Source organism: Hemiscyllium ocellatum, chromosome 26 (assembly GCF_020745735.1).
Source record: "Hemiscyllium ocellatum isolate sHemOce1 chromosome 26, sHemOce1.pat.X.cur, whole genome shotgun sequence".
NCBI classification, from domain to species: Eukaryota; Metazoa; Chordata; class Chondrichthyes; order Orectolobiformes; family Hemiscylliidae; genus Hemiscyllium; species Hemiscyllium ocellatum.
Window position 1 is genome coordinate 46390805 of NC_083426.1, and position 18494 is coordinate 46409298.

At 46.4% G+C, this 18494-nt stretch overlaps 1 protein-coding gene across 1 annotated transcript in view; it reads right to left on the reverse strand.

The window, feature by feature from the left end:
* Positions 1-18494, reverse strand: part of LOC132828124 (transcriptional enhancer factor TEF-5-like) — a gene marked incomplete at its 5' end in the record, with an annotated part of 196759 nt that overhangs the window by 102165 nt on the left and 76100 nt on the right. Inside the window, 3 exons of the mRNA XM_060845032.1 lie at positions 2715-2777; positions 2866-2928; positions 9536-9600. Of these exons, the coding sequence (XP_060701015.1) occupies positions 2715-2777; positions 2866-2928; positions 9536-9600 (191 nt within the window). The remainder of the gene's footprint in view (positions 1-2714; positions 2778-2865; positions 2929-9535; positions 9601-18494) is intronic.

The window sequence follows — 18494 nt, forward strand, 5'->3', positions numbered from 1 at the left end:
CTCGTATTCTTGCTGCTGTCTTTCAGTTAGACACGCAGGCTCTTCAAAGTGAATTTGTGTGTCACCAGTTCACTGAATGAGATCACAAAGTTTCCTGTGCACCTCTTAGCCAGCGGAGAGTACAGGTTCAGCAGCTTAGTGTTTAGCTTCAGTGTCAATGCATTTTCCCAAATGCCCTGAACTTTCATCTTCCTGAGAGTCAGTGGGTTCCTCGCCAATGCTGACGTGTATTTGTTGAGAACACTGAGTCACAGTAACATTTAATTTGTGACCATAACATACCACTCAAATGTCTGCACACACTTCTGATAACATCTGGCATGCCCTCAATGCAGATTGATTCTGATCGAGAGTGGCCTATTGGTCATTGCTGTTGGGCTGGGAACGACCTTGCTTTGTACATTATATAGAGTTGAAGGACAGAAATAGGCCATTCAGCCCAAGTGGTTTATATTTTGTAGTATTATCCTTCTGTAGTATTATTCCAGATAACCATAGCTGGCACCTTGTGCGAGTTGGCACCTTTTCCAGTTGGTGATACTGGGCCAGAGTTGTTTTATAGGTAGCTCACTGTCATCAATTCCCCTTTTATCGTTGCTTTTGCATGGGCTTATCTGCTGATTAGTAGTAGAGGACACACCGGTGTAGAATATCTACAGAAGAGGCACTGTTCTGGTCTAACCTGAAGGTTTATAATACGAACAGAAATGAGCACACCTACATTTGATCAGGTATAATGACTAGGACCTTAAGGACTGTCACTGATCCATGTGATTCCTCTAAACGGTGGAGTGGAACTCCCTGCTTCACCCAGTGTGCATGACATTGAGTGGGTGGAGCCCATCCTACGTTAACCCTTTCAGAATCATTACCTAATGACTGATCTCACTTTCTGCACATCTTATTCCTACCTCAGTCATCTGCTTATCTAGCTTTCCCTTAAATCTATTTTTGCTGTTGAACACAATTCCTCCACCCAGCAGGGAGTTTGGAACCATTCTCCTTTGTGTTATATTTCTGGGGTCTCCGTTTCAGTGTCTCCATTATCAGGAAGCGAGGGGGGGGGTGGTGGCTTCTCTACATCCAGCTTAGCAAACCTCAAGACCTTTCACAATCATTTTTAGGACAACCCTCAGCCTCTCCTTTTCAAAGAGAAGGCTTGCAACGTGGGATCAATCCCACCTGGAATCATTCTTTTCTCCCTTCCTCTCCCCAGGGACTGAAGAGGGTGAAGGGGATGTCGTTAATCTCAAACCCAACGGTAAGTTGTGGCGAGTACTCACTCGCACCTCGTTTTTGCATTAACCGAGGAGCAAGACTGCGCCGAGCAGGCTTTGACAAGAAAAGGATGGCTTTTTTTCACCAAGGTATTATCAGCCATGGACCTGTAACCTGGTTCAACCACGAAATGGGACCAAGGATGGGAATTGGACGACGGAGGGTCGTTCAGGCTGCATTTGGAACATTACCAGGTTTTTAACACTGCAGGTCATGTCTGCTTAAAGTGACAATGGTTTGGCTGCCATCCACATTTCAGTCTGAACCCCAATGGGGAGGGAAGCTCACATTGCAAAGCCGTGATGGCTTGGAGGGGCGAGCAAGCTGGCATTATACATTCCCCTCATGATAAACCAGGGGCATCTCCAGTGAAGCACTCCTCTTCATCAGCCGACTTACTCAAAGGACTCTGACACGTGTGGCAGCCTTGCTAGGTTTGGTTTGCTCCTGTGTGTTAAAAGTCCCTGATTGTAACAAGTAGTGCATGGTTTACATAGGATCAGGATCGTTAAGAGAAGATTTTCTGACACTATTGGCAGTGGGATACCCCAGATTAAAGCAGATTTGCTGAGCTCCCTACTTTGTCCACAGAATCCCTGCACTGTGGAAGCAGGCCATTCGGCCCATCAAGTCCCACTCCAAGCCTCCAAAGAGCATCCCACCCAAACCCACTACCCTATTCCTGTAACCCTGCATTTCCCCATGGTTAATCCACCTAACCTACATATCCCTGAATACTATGTACAATTTACCATGGCCAATTCACCTGACCTGAACAGCTTTGGACTGTGGGAGGAAACTGGAGAACCTGGAGGAAACCCCCATGGACATGAGGAGAACGTACAAAATCCACACAGTCGCCCAAGGCTGGAATCGAACCTGGGTCCCTGGCACTGTGAGGCAGCAGTGCTAACAATGAGTCACTGTGCTGCCATTAGCAGTCACCAATGGTCATGTTGGGGTTATTGTAACACATGAGGAGACCATTGGCTCATCAAGCCCATGTTGGTGCTCTTTCCAGCCAGTTCCTTTCCCACAATGAATTGATTTCCTGTCTTGTGCATATCCAATTTGTTTTTGAAATCATTGATTATTTCTGCAATAGATAGATAGTGAGTTCCAGGACCCTATTGAACATTGTTTAAAATTCTCGGTTCCTCCAGTATCGGTTCGGCCTACAGCTTGTGCCCTTCAGTAGTTTGGAAGCTTTTATTTTTCAGGCTGGTTGCGGCAGGAACTGACACGGGCCGGAGAAATTTTAACGCTCAGAGAGCTCAGTGCTGGACCCGGTATCAGCTACACGATGACTCCTTGCTAACGGACGTGAGTGAGGTGGGGTGGGGTGGGGTGGGATTCGGTGTTATCAGAACTCTGTATGACTGCTGTTCAGTCTCGACCAGCAGCCAAGCACAAGGCGAAAGCAGAGAAGCGCATACCTTTAGCTTGGACTGAATCTCACGAGCTTTCCTTCGGGCAAGAACCTGCATATGACTAGACACCTGCAGGAAAGAGCAAAGGGGAAGAAAAAAAGAAGAGCCTGTAACCATGGAGATGAACGTCCCCCGGATTCATGGCGGCTGCACGTACCTTGATGCTTGCTTGGTATTCTCGCACTTTCTTCCTGGCTAACACCTGTATGTGACTAGACACCTAGGTCGATGAGATAATTTGAAGACAAAAAACACAAATGAAAGACAATGCTTCTGTCACAACTGTACACAGTGCTTACACTATTAATGAGTTAGTCGGTTAGTTCAGGCATGCAGAGAGCCAGGCTTCCCATCACCATCGTCAATCACTTTCCCCTCCTTTCCCCCAAGCCACAGCTGCTAACAGCCATGCAACCGACAGCAACACTGCTTTATGGCAGGCCATACTCTTCAGCCTCTGCCTTCCCTCACCAGTTCCTGCCAACATCCATTGCCAATGATGAGCAGTGATGAGCATTCTGAGTTAACAGTGGCCTCAATGAGAAACAACCAAATCCTCTTTCTTGTCACCTCAAGCTGCAGAAGCCAAACATTCACTCTAGCCCTCTGGAATGTCTGCGATTTTAATTCGGTCGTCAATAATTAGGCGATGATGGTTTCAGTCCAGTGGACAGTGGGATCTGGCCTGACCTAAATGAGTCTGGTGTTCAGTCACAGTAACTCGGCAACTGGAGGCCATTCCAGTACATCCATCGTAACTCTACCGAGCCTTTTCTGAACCACTGCTGCACATGCACTGCCGGTTCTCTCATACTCGAGCATCATTTTGCAAAGTGCTCTTTTATCAATGTACAGTGGAAAAGAACACCGCTACCCCCCAATGCTGCCCATGCTAGGTTTTTTTGGAAGTAGTCCCAATTAGTCCCCTTTAACTTTTTCTCCACAGCCTTGGGGTGTAGGTGCTGTAAATGTTTACCTTCCCTCTCCCTCCAGTCCATTACGCAGCAGGTTTGTGAGTGATTTGAATTTATTAGGGGATTGGTCAAGTTGGGAGCAGATCCATTTGGGAATTTAACCTCTCCAGTGATGGCTTTATAGTGGAACTTATCTATTTGAAGGTCATAATCCAGTTATGGTAGCCATAAACACAATTTTGAACTTTTAATACTGGAGCTGGATTGTTTTCCACAGTAGTTGAGGTTGGACACTTTTTTGTAAGGATTGCTGCCATCATTGCAGGTTTGACATAATGATTACAGAATGGATTCCTCAATTCATGGCTGAGGAGAGCTGGGGTCTATGACTCTAACTGACTACAGTAAGAGTAGAAGACAGCAGTTGCTGGAAATTGGAAATGGAAACCAAGCAGATTCAAACTATAGTTCCAAAGAAGAGTCATGCTGAACTTGAAACGTTATCTCAGCTTCTCTCTCCACTGACATTGACAGACCGGCTGAGTTTCTCCTGTGTTTTATCGCTATTTCACTAAGTGACTATCCATTTACATGCATCTCCATCAGCAGCATTCAATCAAAAGGGACATCAATGATTGTAACCTTGATCCCTGAAAACTTCCCCTTGGGAAAGCAGCACAGACTGGGCATCACACACATGGCTAGACTGTTGGAACATCCATTGTCTAATCTAAAGGGTTATTGGAATGGTCAGTGTTAAGGTACAGTCGGACTAGTCTATAGATCTCAGCCCCATTAAAAAATATTTACTTGTTATATATTTTTAAAATTCGACATAGGAGGGGTAGCCAAAACTCAACCAATCAGATAATGAAGTCTACTTGCTTTCCAATCAGCGTGGGAGGGTGAAGATGGATGTACCAGGTGACCAGTGGTAAGTGTACGGAGGGGTGGCACAATCAGAGGTTACAGCATGTCACTGTCAAGAACAGGTCTAACCAGAGTTGACAACTTTAAGTTTCATGACTTTCCCAGCAGTCGAACAGTTAGCCTGGTGTGTAAAACCCATTGCTTTCTCCTGCAAAGTCTCAAGCCTGGCTCATACAACCAACTCAAACAGGTATTCTACTGTATAACATAATAAACAAACAGAGGTGAGGCAGAGGTGATTAAGTGTTCTCTTTAACTTCACACTGCAGCAGGTCCAGCTGTGTTGCTCAATTCCATTTAACCGGACCGCACTTGGGGAGTTCCTGTCCTCTGTTAGCAGATGGTTCAGTAAGATCCACAGGTTGGGAATAAGATAGGAGACTTTCAATCACAGTTTTAATCAGAGTACCACTTTCAGGTAAGTGATCAGTAAATCCTCTTTTGACTGTCTGTATTGGAATTTCTTGAGCAGCAGAGTTCAGAATCAAGGTACTTTGATACAGAGTGGAATCAGAAAGTTCAGTGTTTGGACCAGCTTTCCCAGTGATGGAGAGTATTAAGTGCCATGGCATTGATGTTTTGTACATTAGCAAATAAGGAAGGGCTGTCTGGGAGTAAATGTTTAAGGTGATGGATGGTGCCAATCAAGTGGGCTGCTTTGTTCTGAATGGCATCAAGCTTGAGTGTTTTTGGAGCTGCACCCATCCAGACAAATGAGGAATATCCCATCACACTCCTGGCTTGTGTCCTGTAGATGGTGGACAGACTTGGGGAGTTAGGAGGTGAGTTACTTGCCTCAGTATTCCTAGCTTCTGACCTGTTCTTGTAGCCACTGTATTTATATGGTGAGTCCAGTTGGGTTTCTGGTCAATGGTAACCCCCGGGTCATTGATGGGGGTGGGGTTTCAGTGATGGCAACACCATTGAATATTAAAAGCAGCAGACTAAATTCTCTCGTTAGGTGATGGTCATTATCTGACATTCTGTGACACAAATGTTACTTATCACTCATCAGTCCAAGTCTGAATGTTGTCCAGATCTTGTTGCATTTGAACATGGACTGCTTCAGTATCTGTGGAACCAGAAACGGTGCGTAATCATCAGTGGACATCTCCAATTCTGACCTTATAATGGAGGAAAGGTCATTGACAAAGCAGCTGAAGCTGGTTGGGTTTAAGGACACTACCCGAAAAATGTCCTGGAGCTGAGATGACTGATTGCCAACAACCATGGCCATGCCAGATATGACGCCAACCAGTTTCCCATAGATTCCCATTGACTTCAGTTTTGCAATAGTTCCTTGATGCCACACTCAAACAAACAAATGTGAAAGGCAGTTACTGTTCACATCCCCTCTTCTCAGCTCTTTTGCTCATGTTTGAACTGTGGCTGTAATCGGGTCAGGCGCTGTATAGTCTCTAGCAGGAATCGAACTGCGCGTGAGTGAGCAGATCATTGTTGAGCAAGTGCTGCTTGATAGCACTGTCAATAATTCCTTCCAACACTTTGCAGCTGAGTGAGAAGACACTGATGGGGTGGCAAATGGCTGGGCGAGATTTCTCCTGCTTTTTGGGGTGCGGACAAACCTGGGCAATCTTACATATTGGCATCTACTTGACAGTGATGCTGAGGCCTGATCATGGCAGAAATGGATGATCCACTTGGAAGATTGCTGCCAAAATTCAGCTCTATCTTTTGCACTGATGAGCTGGCTTCCCGGCCATTGAGGATGGGGATAATTATGGACCCTCCTCCTTGTTTTAATTGTCCACCACCATTCATACCTGCTTATGGCAGGACTGTAGGGCTTAGCTCTGATCTGTTGGTTATCACTGTCCATCACTTGCTGAATTTGCTGTTTGGCATTCATATAGTTCTGTTTTGCAGCTTCACCAGGTTGACCCCTTATTCTTAGGTACATCTGGTGCTGTACCCTCCTTTACTCTGCACGGTTAATCGACTGGCTTGATGGTGATGGCGGAGCGGGAGGATATGGTGGGCTCCGGTGATCAAATACAAATCCTGTTGATGGTCCACAGCCCTTTTGTGGATCCCCAGCCAAGCTGCTGGATCTGTTCAGAATCTATCCCAGTTATCACCATGTTAACGTCACACAATGTAAACAAGGGTATCCTCAACATGAAAACAGGAACTTCATCAGCACGAGCGCCATGCAGTGGTCACCTCAATCAAGAGAGTCATGGAATGATGAACCGGCGACATATTGGTGAGCACGGGATTTTCGTCCTTGTCGGTTCAGACCCAGTCCCTGAGGATTAATCAGTAATGATGCTGTCCAACTACTCTAGACAGATACTGTACTCCAAGGGAGTACTTCTTTCTGAATCTTTGATAGAGTCAGTGCTTCTTACAACATGGAAGAGTACTGATTCATCAGCCAAAAGGCAGGGCTGGAGGTGGATCAGGAGTTTGAATTGTTGCCATGACATCCAACAGGGTGCAGAGTACATGTTTTTGAGGACTCCCAAGGCCAGTCTCCCTCAACTCTACACTACCTCTGGTTGCCCAGTGCTGCTTGTCAGACAGTTAGTGCTGAGGCATAATAATGGAGTCAGACATTGGCTGTAAGATAGTCATGTTTGTAGAACTGTGTCAGGCTGCTATTTGACTAACCTGTGTAACAGCTCTCTCAAGTCTGGGAAAAGCCTCGATGCTTTGTCTTCCTTTCTTTACTCAGCGGGTTGTGAGTTCATGGAATGCCCTGCCAGTAGCAGTGGTGGACTCTCCCTCTTTATGGTCATTTAAGCGGGCATTGGATAAGCATATGGAGGTTATTGGGCTAGTGTAGGTTAGGTAGGCTTTGGTCGGCGCAACATCAAGGGCCGAAGGGCCTGTACTGCGCTGTATTTTTCTATGTTCTATGTTCTATAAACTCAAGTTGAGTTCTCTCGCTTTCACAGGGGCGACGATGCTGCGGGGTTAGCCTAGCCTACTCAAGGGGCTTGGTTTGACAGTTCAAAAGATGTCAAAGCCTGACCTCAGTGACAAGGCCAATCTACACAGGACTGGAACTCACCAGAGTTGCCTTTCAGTTGAGGCAAAATGTGTTTACATCCGAGCTTTCGGCTAATAGCTGTTGCTTTTCAAAGAGCAGGCTTTGCACTACAATGAAAGCACCAAATGACAGCAGGAGATTGTTATCTAATGCACTGATCCTCCTGCTTTCTCCCTCCCTTGCCAGGTGTGGTCTTTGTAGCGAGTGAGCTCAATCCCAAGCACAAAAGCTTCACTTATTGTCTCCCAAATGGATTGAAAATGGCATAAGTGAGACAAAATGTTTGACCCCACTGCCTCTCTGCTCATGTATTTGAATTAGAAAATTACAGCTGTAGGTAGGTCATCCATCACAGCCTTCCCCTTCAGCTGAGGGGGAGAATTAATGGGGGAGTCTGAAAAGAAAACTGGGCGACACAACTGAACTCTGAATGACAAGGTTTTAGAATAATATCTACATGAGAGCTATTTGGGGGACAACAGAGTAAGAGCAGCTTTGTTGTGATTGAGCAGCTTTCAGAGTTAAAATACCTTCACTGGAATAAAGCTGAGTAACAGGAGGAGGCCATTCAGTCTTTGAACCTGCTCCAGTCAATCAATCCATGCATTAAGTCCATCTGTCCACCTTGGTTCTGTAATTCATCTTACCTTTTCCCTAACAAAGGTCTCGCAATCCCAAATGTGAAATATTTAACTGAGCCCGACTCAGCAGCCTAAACAGGCATTGTTTCTGATTTTGTTTGTGTCTGTGTGTGTGAAAGGATGCACTTCTTGATAGTCCGCCTGAATAGCTTCACTCTAATTTTAATATCCTTATATCTCCTTGCTCTAGATTCCCCCTGTCTGAACAAATTATTTCTCTCTCTCTCAAATTAAATTCATTAATTAACAAGGATTTAGTGATTTGAGAGGACATACTATTGGGAATGATTAGCAGTTGTGGTGTGACTGAAGTCCTTTGGCCTTACCAATTGCAAGGAAGGAGCCTGCCCTCGTGGTAGTGTTGCTACCCCTACACTGAGAGGCCTGCGTTCAAGTCCAGAGGTGTATAATAACATCTCTGAACAAGCTGATTAGGGAAAATAGGTCACTATTAAGAAAAAGCTCAGCCTAAATATAAAATTAACCTTGGATTGCTAACCTCTGTCTTTGAATTTTTGTAAACCTCCCAACCATTTCACATCTAACTTGTTGTTTTGTCACTGTTTCCTTTTTTGTCCTGGTGAAAGGATTAACCATTGGAATCATTTTAGCCCGATAGCTGATAAGCTTCTCTATATCAACAGCAAAGGCCCTGGATGAATCAAACATCAGGGCAATCCAAAGCTTCTCACTGACACTGGAGCCATCATACAGCCACCACCTTGCACTTTGGCACCAACTGGCAAGGCCAGTCCGTCAGGCTGAAGGTCTGTCAATGTGGAAACTGCAAGGGGCACACCAGTAGAAGTCAGTGTTTTGGAGTGGGGTTAGAGGGAGCTCTCGAATATCTGGACTGAGCCATACCTTACCCTGCCTGGGTTATCCTGATGCTGACACTAGATCCTGAATCGAAAAGTTTTTCTCATCTCATTAAGTAACACCCCCCTCCCCAGCCATTTCCAAAACAACTTAAATTCTATCCTTTCTGCAGATCTCTGACCAAGTGACTTTCAGGAAATAGTATATTCAATGCAGTTCACACCTGAAAACCTTTCTTGACTGAACAGGTTCCCAAAACAACAAGAGCTGAAGATTTGGCCAATCTCTCCTATACCACCTGACCTACCTTGGAATACTGAACTATTCAAGGATGACATGGCAGTATTGGGTCCTCAGATCTGCAGGAGGTGCCCCCTGCCTCTCATTATCCATCATGCTGCCCCATTACCCATTCACCATGCCAGCCTTAAAAGCAGCAGCAACAGCCAGACTTCAGCACAAGCCACCTCTTTTTGCCCCAAAGCGTAGCTTCCTGGCCAGCTTTACCTGCTTCCTTGTCCGTGTTTTGCCAGTCCGTAGCTTGATATATCTCGCTATCAACTCGTTACGGCCTGTGGGAACGGAAACGTTTAATTAAACCAAATCCTTCAACATCCATCTTCATGAAATCCAAATATAACAAGCAGCAGAATCAAGATGCAACCTATTAAACCCACATCCCACATGTAAAGACCACAGGGAGAACACCATAAAGGTCTTTAGAGGAGAGCCCTGAAGGAAAGTAATGCTTGCTAATGGCAGGAACCTGCATGTAGAGACTTCAAACACGTAGAAATTGATGCATTGTGGCTGACCAGGAAATTCCCCCACCATCTGCCCCAGGCATATGAAAAGGATTGACAGATTGATCAACCGTACAGTTTGGTTGCGTTATGACACATCTTCCATATCCATCAAGACCCAGAGCGAATACTTCAGCCTCTTGACTAGAGTGGGGGGCTGCTGTGACTGCATTTTTGAGACCACCCCACTCTGGGCTCCAGGAGAAGATGGGGAGTGGGGAGGGGTGGGGTGATAAATCAGTTGGTGTTTCCAGTCCTGCTGACTACCCCAATGATTCATGTCGGGACGGTTGTTATGGGCCAGACCCCCTCAAAATATTGCAAGATGGTAGTCTGGACCGTAACGTTTTCTTATTTTAAAGGCAGATGTGAAGTGGGTGTTCCAGGTGAGAGGCAGCTGGTCAAACGGCTCATTTTTAAGAAAAACAGAAATTTATTTCAACACTACAATTGAAACACGAACAAAAGAAAGCAGAATTTGGAATAACTTAACTGTCAGAAAACTTAACCAACCCTATACAGTAACTATTACTAATCAACTGTTCCAATACAGTAACATCCCAAAAACAGACCCCTTGGCAAAAAAGATCAATTCAAACAGATTCTTATGTACAGGAGAGAACAACTTCCGGAGAGAGATTTCAGAAGAGTCAGAAGAATTCTTTAACAAAGCTTGCAACTCTCCTGGACTCTCACATCTTGTGTCTGTTACAGCTAAAACCAAACTAGAGAAAAACTGAACTGGGAGAATTGGCCACTCCTCTTTCATTGTTAAACTAGACTCTTCTTCACCTCTGCCTTTATGACCTTTCTTAAAAAAAAACGCACAAGGCCAAAATAACCTTTTTTATAGTGACAGCATCGTCACATGGTGTACAGGCTGGGAGAGGACAGCAACATGCTTGGCAGTGATAATGACTTCCATTGGCCATAGACACACTATCTCAATAACCTGAATCAAACAGATTTCACTGGCAAAGCTCTCCAGAGTTGACATATCACCACCTTTCTCCCTAATGCTCTGGAAGGTGGGTACCCGAACAGATGGGATTAGCAGAAATCAATTCATCCACAAACTGGATCATTCAAATGTGACTGAGGTTCCTCATCGCCATCTGTACATATTCTCCCAAAGTGAAAACTAAACATCAGCCTCCTACAGACATCCTGAGCATTGGTTCATCAGAGAAGACTGAAGCTCTATTAACAATGGTCCCGGAGCTGAGTTCCTAATTTCCAGTCCCAAAACTGCAAGAGTAAAAGGATAAATTAAAATGTACCTAAGAACAGTCAGCCAAAGTTCTATGAATACAAGCGAGGGAAGATGTGGGAAAAAAAATGAATGGGGTGGAAGACAGAAGCAAATTTATCAAATGTTGATATTGACAGAACCTTTTAATCAAAAACAGTCTCACTCTCACTGTACCATAATCGGGTCTGGTTTAGAGATTTGGATTTAGATACATTTTTATGAGGACTTGTGTTATTGTTGGAACTTACTGATCATACGATCCATCAATCTTGGAGGCAGAGTGACATATTTAGGAATGATTTAGGTTAACAATTCAGAGCTGGCAATCTCGCGGTGACTGTAGCTTCCATGTCAAGGGGTTTCAGTGAGGAAGAGGGCAGTGTGAGCATCTAAACCTGTTCCTGGCTGGCTTTAGGAGACCCTGCTACAGCAAGTCTGTGTGGACCAGGCTTTCATATGGTCTGAATTTGAAGTAGATCCCAGAAGCTCCTCCCAACCAAATAGTTTGGAGCTGACTCAATTGGACTCCCAGGGATTCTGCGGTAGCTACATTATTCCCAGTTCCAGAAGACTCATCTTCAAATGTTGTTATTCTCAGCAACTTTATCCACCTGGTATGTGGTGTTTGCTGAACAATGTTCTTGTTTCTGAGACATGTGTATGTAATTGTGTACACGGACAGTATATAACAGTGAGCATTCAACACAGAGCAGAGCCAGCTAGTGACAGAACAGTCAGGCAGTTTGAATCTGTGGGCTTTGTGACAGTAGCCAAGAGTCTAAACATTGTGCCCTATCCCATCAACCAAGGCTGAGCTCACCTGTTCCAAATTACTTTTAAAACACTTGCTAAAAGATGCCAGCTCAATTGCTAGTTGTTTTACCTCGCATTCAGAAGGTTGTAGGTTCAAGTCCCACTTCAGGACTTCAGTACATGAGCTGGACCGACTCCCCCAGTTCAACGCTGAGGTGTTCTGCACTGCCAAAAGATGCTGCCTTTCAAACATGGCATTAATCCAACAGCCCCTTCGTGAATCCCACAGCAGTAGTTTGGAGGAGAATAGGAGAATCCTGACCAACATCCATCCCTCAATCAATATCTGCTAAATCACCCACCGCACACTTTTAAAAATACTCTCATTAGGGATGATGCATTGACAAGAGGCACTTTGCTGGGTGGCCCTGAGGCACTATGAAAATGCAAGTTATCACAGAAAGACTGTAAAGAGCCTGAAAACCTGTGAGTGACGATGCCAAAAAGCAGTGCCAATCTTTCTGATTTACTGCATTCCTCGAATCCCTCCAAATTTAGATCCAGCAGCATCGCACTATAAATCTGCCATAAATAGCCTTCAGCAACATCACTTCAAAAGCAGTGAGATATTTGAACCCTTTCTGTCACTAACTAATGAGCTGGTTAAGTTTGACTTTTCTTATCACTGGAAAATCCTTCTCCAACCTCCTGAGCCTCACTTGAGGCTGTCCTTATGTAAAACACATAGGCCTGGGATTACTGCAAGATTACACTCACCTCTGTCTGTCTAGACTCAATATTTCTCTGAAAATACAATCCCACTCCAGTCTCAGAACAATAGCTGCAGTTCAGAAAATAACATTCCCCACACTTCTATTGTTGATTGAAAAGAGCAGATCTCCAAATATAAAACCCTCCTCAGTGGGTCAATTTGCCAGTTTCTGTTGGACCTTCACCCCCTGCCCTTTAGTGAGATTGGATTTCAGACCTCTACAATTACAGATCCTACACCTCCTTCAAAGGAAAGCATGTCTGGCTCAGCATTCAATTGACATTCCATCAGATGATTCTGGGACCTCATTCTCCTCTGCAAACTATTGCATTGCTCCAGGAACACATTGGACATAACTCCCAGCACCTCTTATATTCTACTAACTCATCAGACACCCTTACCTTCAAGGTGACAATGAGGAGGAGCGCTTTGCCATGAATACTGACCCCACATGGTCAGTTGCCTAATCTTCACACCTTTCCACGATTTTCCTTATTAAGTCATGGAATGTTGGCATCTATGGTTGGGCCAGCATTTATTGTCCATCCCCAGAGGACAGTTAAGAGTTAACCCCATTTCTGTGTATCTGGAGTCACATGTAGACCAAGGAAGGATGGCAATTTCATCGCATCAAAGAGATGCACAGCACAGAAACAGACCCTTCAGTCCAACTCGTCCATGCCGACCAGACATCCTAATCTAATCCAAATTGCTTATGTGACCATTTGCCCTTCCCTAGATGTTTATCCAACCCTGACAACTGACCACAGTTTCATGGTCAACATTAATTCTTACACTTAATTCCACATTTGTTACTGAATTCAAAATCCAATATCCGCCATGGCAGGATCAGAACCAGAGTCCCCAGAATGCTACTTGGGTCTCTGGATCCTCTGGAAGGATGATACCACCAGGCCATCGCATCTCCCACTGCCTCCATAACCACTTTCCCAGATATTCCTCCTAATATTGAAGGCAGTTGCTTTTCTCAAGTTCTCTGTTATTGCTTCTCCCAGCTCAATCCTTCCATGAGGAAGCCCTCCAGTTGCTCTTCTCCCCGTTACCACTGACCAGACAACTTCTTTCACTAGCTTCCCCTTGTTGGAATGATTCTACAAATGTCTTTATGCCCTCAAATACCCCCTCCTCCCCCCAATCGCTTTGCGAACTTTTGTCATCTATCGCCTGAGTGAGAATAATCCTTGAACCTCACTGACTTTGTAAACTAATGCCACATTTCTAGTCACCCCTGTCTCTCCAAAGTCTGGAATATATTGTTATTTCCTATCTTTCCTGCTACTCCATATGGAATTTTCCCAACCTGTCTCCCCTATCATGGTACTGAAATGGATGAACCAACGCCGCAGATGATATGTTCAGTGGCTACGATAGCAGTCGCCTTCACCACACCCTGTCTTTTTACACACAGTCACCCTTCTCCAACACCTTTCCTTTGTTGACTGGCTGACTGAGACAGTCCTGTTTCCATATCTACCTACTCCGTTGTAGCTACACCTCTCTCCCCAACCCCTATTCTGTTCACTTGGGAGCCTCTAAAACCATTCCACTCACTCCTCCTGTACTTCCTTGATGAAATCATTGGTAGATGTGAGCTCACAGAAAACAGCAGGACTCTTTCATGTCTTGAAATCTCCAATCTTTCAATATTGTCAGGGAACGTGTCTAATTGCCAATCAATGAGGCACCACAACCTCCTGCAGTTAAATCTTGGAAAGATTGAACTCTCTGCCTTCCAACTCGATATCCTCACCAAGAACCCTGCCCTGAAGCTGATCCAAATTCATTGCATTTGATTTGAAGCCAAGCTGAACCTTCAGTATACATACCCTCCCTTTCCCCAACGTACCTCGCTTAACCTCCACATCACCAGTCTCTGCTTTGTTTCAGCTCATCAATGGCTGAAACTCTCTTCGACGTCTTTGTCACCACCAGAGTCACCCGTTCCGGTGCAACGCTGGCCAATCTCTTTCCCTTCACATCAGCCAGAAATGTGCTTTTCAGTTCTCAAATTTCCAAAACATTCTGCTCTACAACACCATCCTTCTCACCATCAAACCTACCAAACAAAGCATCCATTTCGTACAATCTGAAATCTCTCCTTAACTTCACCTCCCTCAACCTTTGCATCCTCCTACAACCTGCAGCCCCCAAACTTTCTATTGGTCTAGCTGTGGCCTTTGTTGCATCTTGCTTTAATTACTAAATAATTTGTCCTCACAAATACATTTGTTGACAATTGGTACCTGCACATTTTACCATCTGCTCCCCACATTACAAAAACCCCTTCCTAAATTACCCCAACCTCTCTCGCTCGTTTCCTTCAAGACCATCCTTAAAATTTATTTCTTTAAACAAGCTTTCAGTCACACCCCAATGAAATCTCCTCCCTTTCCTCAATATGCATTTAAACTGTTGTCAATACAAAAGTATATACGTTTTTTGAATGCGTTATCTCCACCTTTTCATGCCTTGTTCCTTCAAAGAAACTAGTGAAGTGATCGTTGATGGAGTCTATGAATTATATTCTGAATGCCCAGGAAGTTTTATTGGATCTCCTCTAACCTTCACTCAGGAGGTGGAAATTGGAGGATGGGATCTTTGGGAAACGAGGTCAGATTAGTGACTTTAGCTGAAAAAGGTGTTGCTGGCAAAGCGCACCAGGCCAGGCAGCATCAAAGGAGCAAGAGAAATCGACGTTTCAGGCATAAGCCCTTCTTCAGGAATGAGGAGGGTGTCCCAAGCAGGCCAAGATAAAAGGTAGGGAGGAGGGACTTGGGGGAGGGGCGTTGGGAGTGCGATAGGTGGAAGGAGGTTAAGGTGAGGGTGATAGGCCGGAGAGGGGGTGGGGGTGGAGAGGTTGGAGAGGTCGGGAAGAAGATTGCAGGTCAAGAAGACGGTGCTGAGTCCGAGGGTTGGGACTGAGATAAGGTGGGGGGAGGGGAAATGAGAAAGCTGGAGAAATCTGCATCCATCCCTTGTGGTTGGAGGGTTCCTAGGTGGAAGATGAGGCGCTCTTCCTCCAGGCGTCGTGTTGCCATGGTCTGGAGATGGAGGCAGCCAAGGACCCGCATGTCCTTGGTGGAGTGGGAGGGGGAGTTAAAGTGTTCAGCCACGGGGCGATTGGGTTGGTTGGTGCGGGTGTCCCAGAGGTGTTCTCTGAAAAGTTCTGCAAGTAGGCGGCCTGTCTCCCCAATATAGAGGAGGCCACATCGGGTGCAGCGGGTGCAGTGAATGATGTGTGTGGAGGTGCAGGTGAATTTGTGGCAGATATGGAAGGATCCCTTGGGGCCTTGGAGGGAAGTGAGGGGGGAGGTGTGGGTGCAAGTTTTGGATTTCTTGCGATTGCAGGGGAAGGTGCCAGGAGTGGAGGTGGGGTCATGGTCAAGGGGGCAATAGGAGGAGGTGTCCGCCAGCTCGCAGGCATCCCCTCCTACTGCCCCCTTGACTATGACCCCACCTCCCACCACCAAACCACCATCTCCCAGACCGTCCATAACCTCATCACCTCAGGGGATCTCCCATCCACCGCCTCCAACCTCATAGTCCCACAACCCCGCACCGCTCATTTCTACCTCCTGCCCAAAATCCACAAACCTGACTGCCCTGGCTGACCCATTGTCTCAGCCTGCTCCTGCCCCACCGAACTCATCTCTGCATACCTCGACACGGTCCTGTCCCCCTTAGTCCAAGAACTCCCCACCTACGTTTGGGACACCACCCACGCCCTCCACCTCCTCCAGGATTTGCGCTTCCCCAGCCCCCAACGCCTTACCTTCACCATGGACATCCAGTCCCTGTACACCTCCATCCCCCCATCACGGAGGCCTCAAAGCCCTCCGCTTCTTCCTTTCCCGCCGAACCAATCAGTACCCTTCCACTGACACCCTCCTTCGACTGACTGAACTGGTCCTCACCCTGAACAACTTCTCTTTCCAATCCTCCCAATTTCTCCAAACTAAAGAAGTTGCCATGGGCACCCGCATGGGCCCCAGCTATGCCTGCCTCTTCGTCAGATATGTAGAACAGTCCATCTTCCGCAGCTACACTGGCACCACCCCCCATCTTTTCCTCCGCTACATCGATGACTGTATCGGCGCTGCCTCGTGCTCCCACGAGGAGGTTGAACAGTTCATCCACTTTACTAACACCTTCCACCCCGACCTCAAATTTACCTGGACTGTCTCAGACTCCTCCCTCCCCTTCCTAGACCTCTCCATTTCTATCGCGGATGACCGACTCAACACGGACGTTTACTATAAACCAAATGACTCCCACAGCTACCTAGACTTCACCTCCTCCCACCCTGCCCCTGTAAAAACGCCATCCCATATTCCCAATTCCTTCGTCTCCACCGCATCTGCTCCCAGGAGGACCAGTTCCAATACCGTACAGCCCAGGTCCTTCTTCAAGGACCGCAGATTCCCCCCAGACGTGGTTGACGATGCTCTCTACCACATCTCCTCCACTTCCCACTCCTCCGCCCTTGAACCCCGTCCCTCCAATCGCCACAAGGACAGAACCCCACAGGTCCTCACCTACCACCCCACCAACCTCCAGATACATCATATCATCTTCTATCATTTCCGCCACCTCCAGACAGACCCCACCACCAAGGATATATTTCCTTCCCCTTCCCTATCAGCGTTCCGGAAAGACCACTCCCTCCACAACTCCCTCGTCAGGTCCACCCCACCAACCCAACCTCCACTCCCGGCACCTTCCCCTGAAACCGCAAGAAATGCAAAACTTGTGCCCACACCTCCCCCCTCACTTCACTCCAAGGCCCCAAGGGATCCTTCCATATCCGCCACAAATTCACCTGCACCTCCACACACATCATTTACTGCATCCGCTGCACCCGATGTGGTCTCCTCTATACTGGGGAGACAGGCCGCCTACTTGCGGAATGCTTCAGAGAACATCTCTGGGACACCTGCACCAACCAACCCAACCACCCCATGGCTCAACACTTTAACTCCCCCTACCACTCCACCAAGACATGCAGGTCCTTGGCCTCCTCCATCGTCAGACCATGGCAATATGACGCCTGGAAGAAGAGCACCTCATCTTCCGCCTAGGAACCCTCCAACCACAAGGGATGGATGCAAATTTTTCCAGCTTTCTCATTTCCCCTCCCCCCACCTTATCTCAGTCCCAACCCTCGGACTCAGCACCGCCTTCTTGACCTGCAATCTTCTTCCCAACCTCTCCGCCCCCACCCCACTCCGGCCTATCACCCTCACCTTGACCTCCTTCCACCTATCGCATTCCCAATGCCCCTCCCCCAAGTCCCTCCTCCCTACCTTTTATCTTAGCCTGTTTGGCATACCCTCCTCATTCCTGAAGAAGGGCTTATGCCCGGAACGTCGATTCTCCTGTTCCTTTGATACTGCCTGACCTGCTGCGCTTTTCCAGCAACACATTTTCAGCTCTGATCCCCAGCATCTGCAGTCCTCACTTTCTCCTAAACAGTGACTTTAGGAAAGGCGTGAGAGCCTTTGTGAACAGGCAGTCGAGATTTCGAACATTAATTTCATGGGAATGTCTTGCTGAAGTTAGTCAGCTCAGGACCCGTAACCCTGAACAGGAAAAGCTATTCATGAGCATTTCCTTGAGACCAAGGAGACAGTTTCCAGAAGTGTTCCAGTGATCAGGGAATTGAACTACAAAGAGGGGTTGGAGAAGTGGGAATGTTCTCCTTGGAACAAAAGAAGATTTGAGAGAAAAACTGATTGGATAGAGACAGAAAACTATGACAGGTTTAGATAAGATAAACCCTTCAGCTGATGGTACAACAGCTAGCGGACACAGATGTGAAGTTTAGGCCAAGCAATACAGGGGTAACAAAGAACTTTAAATAACAAT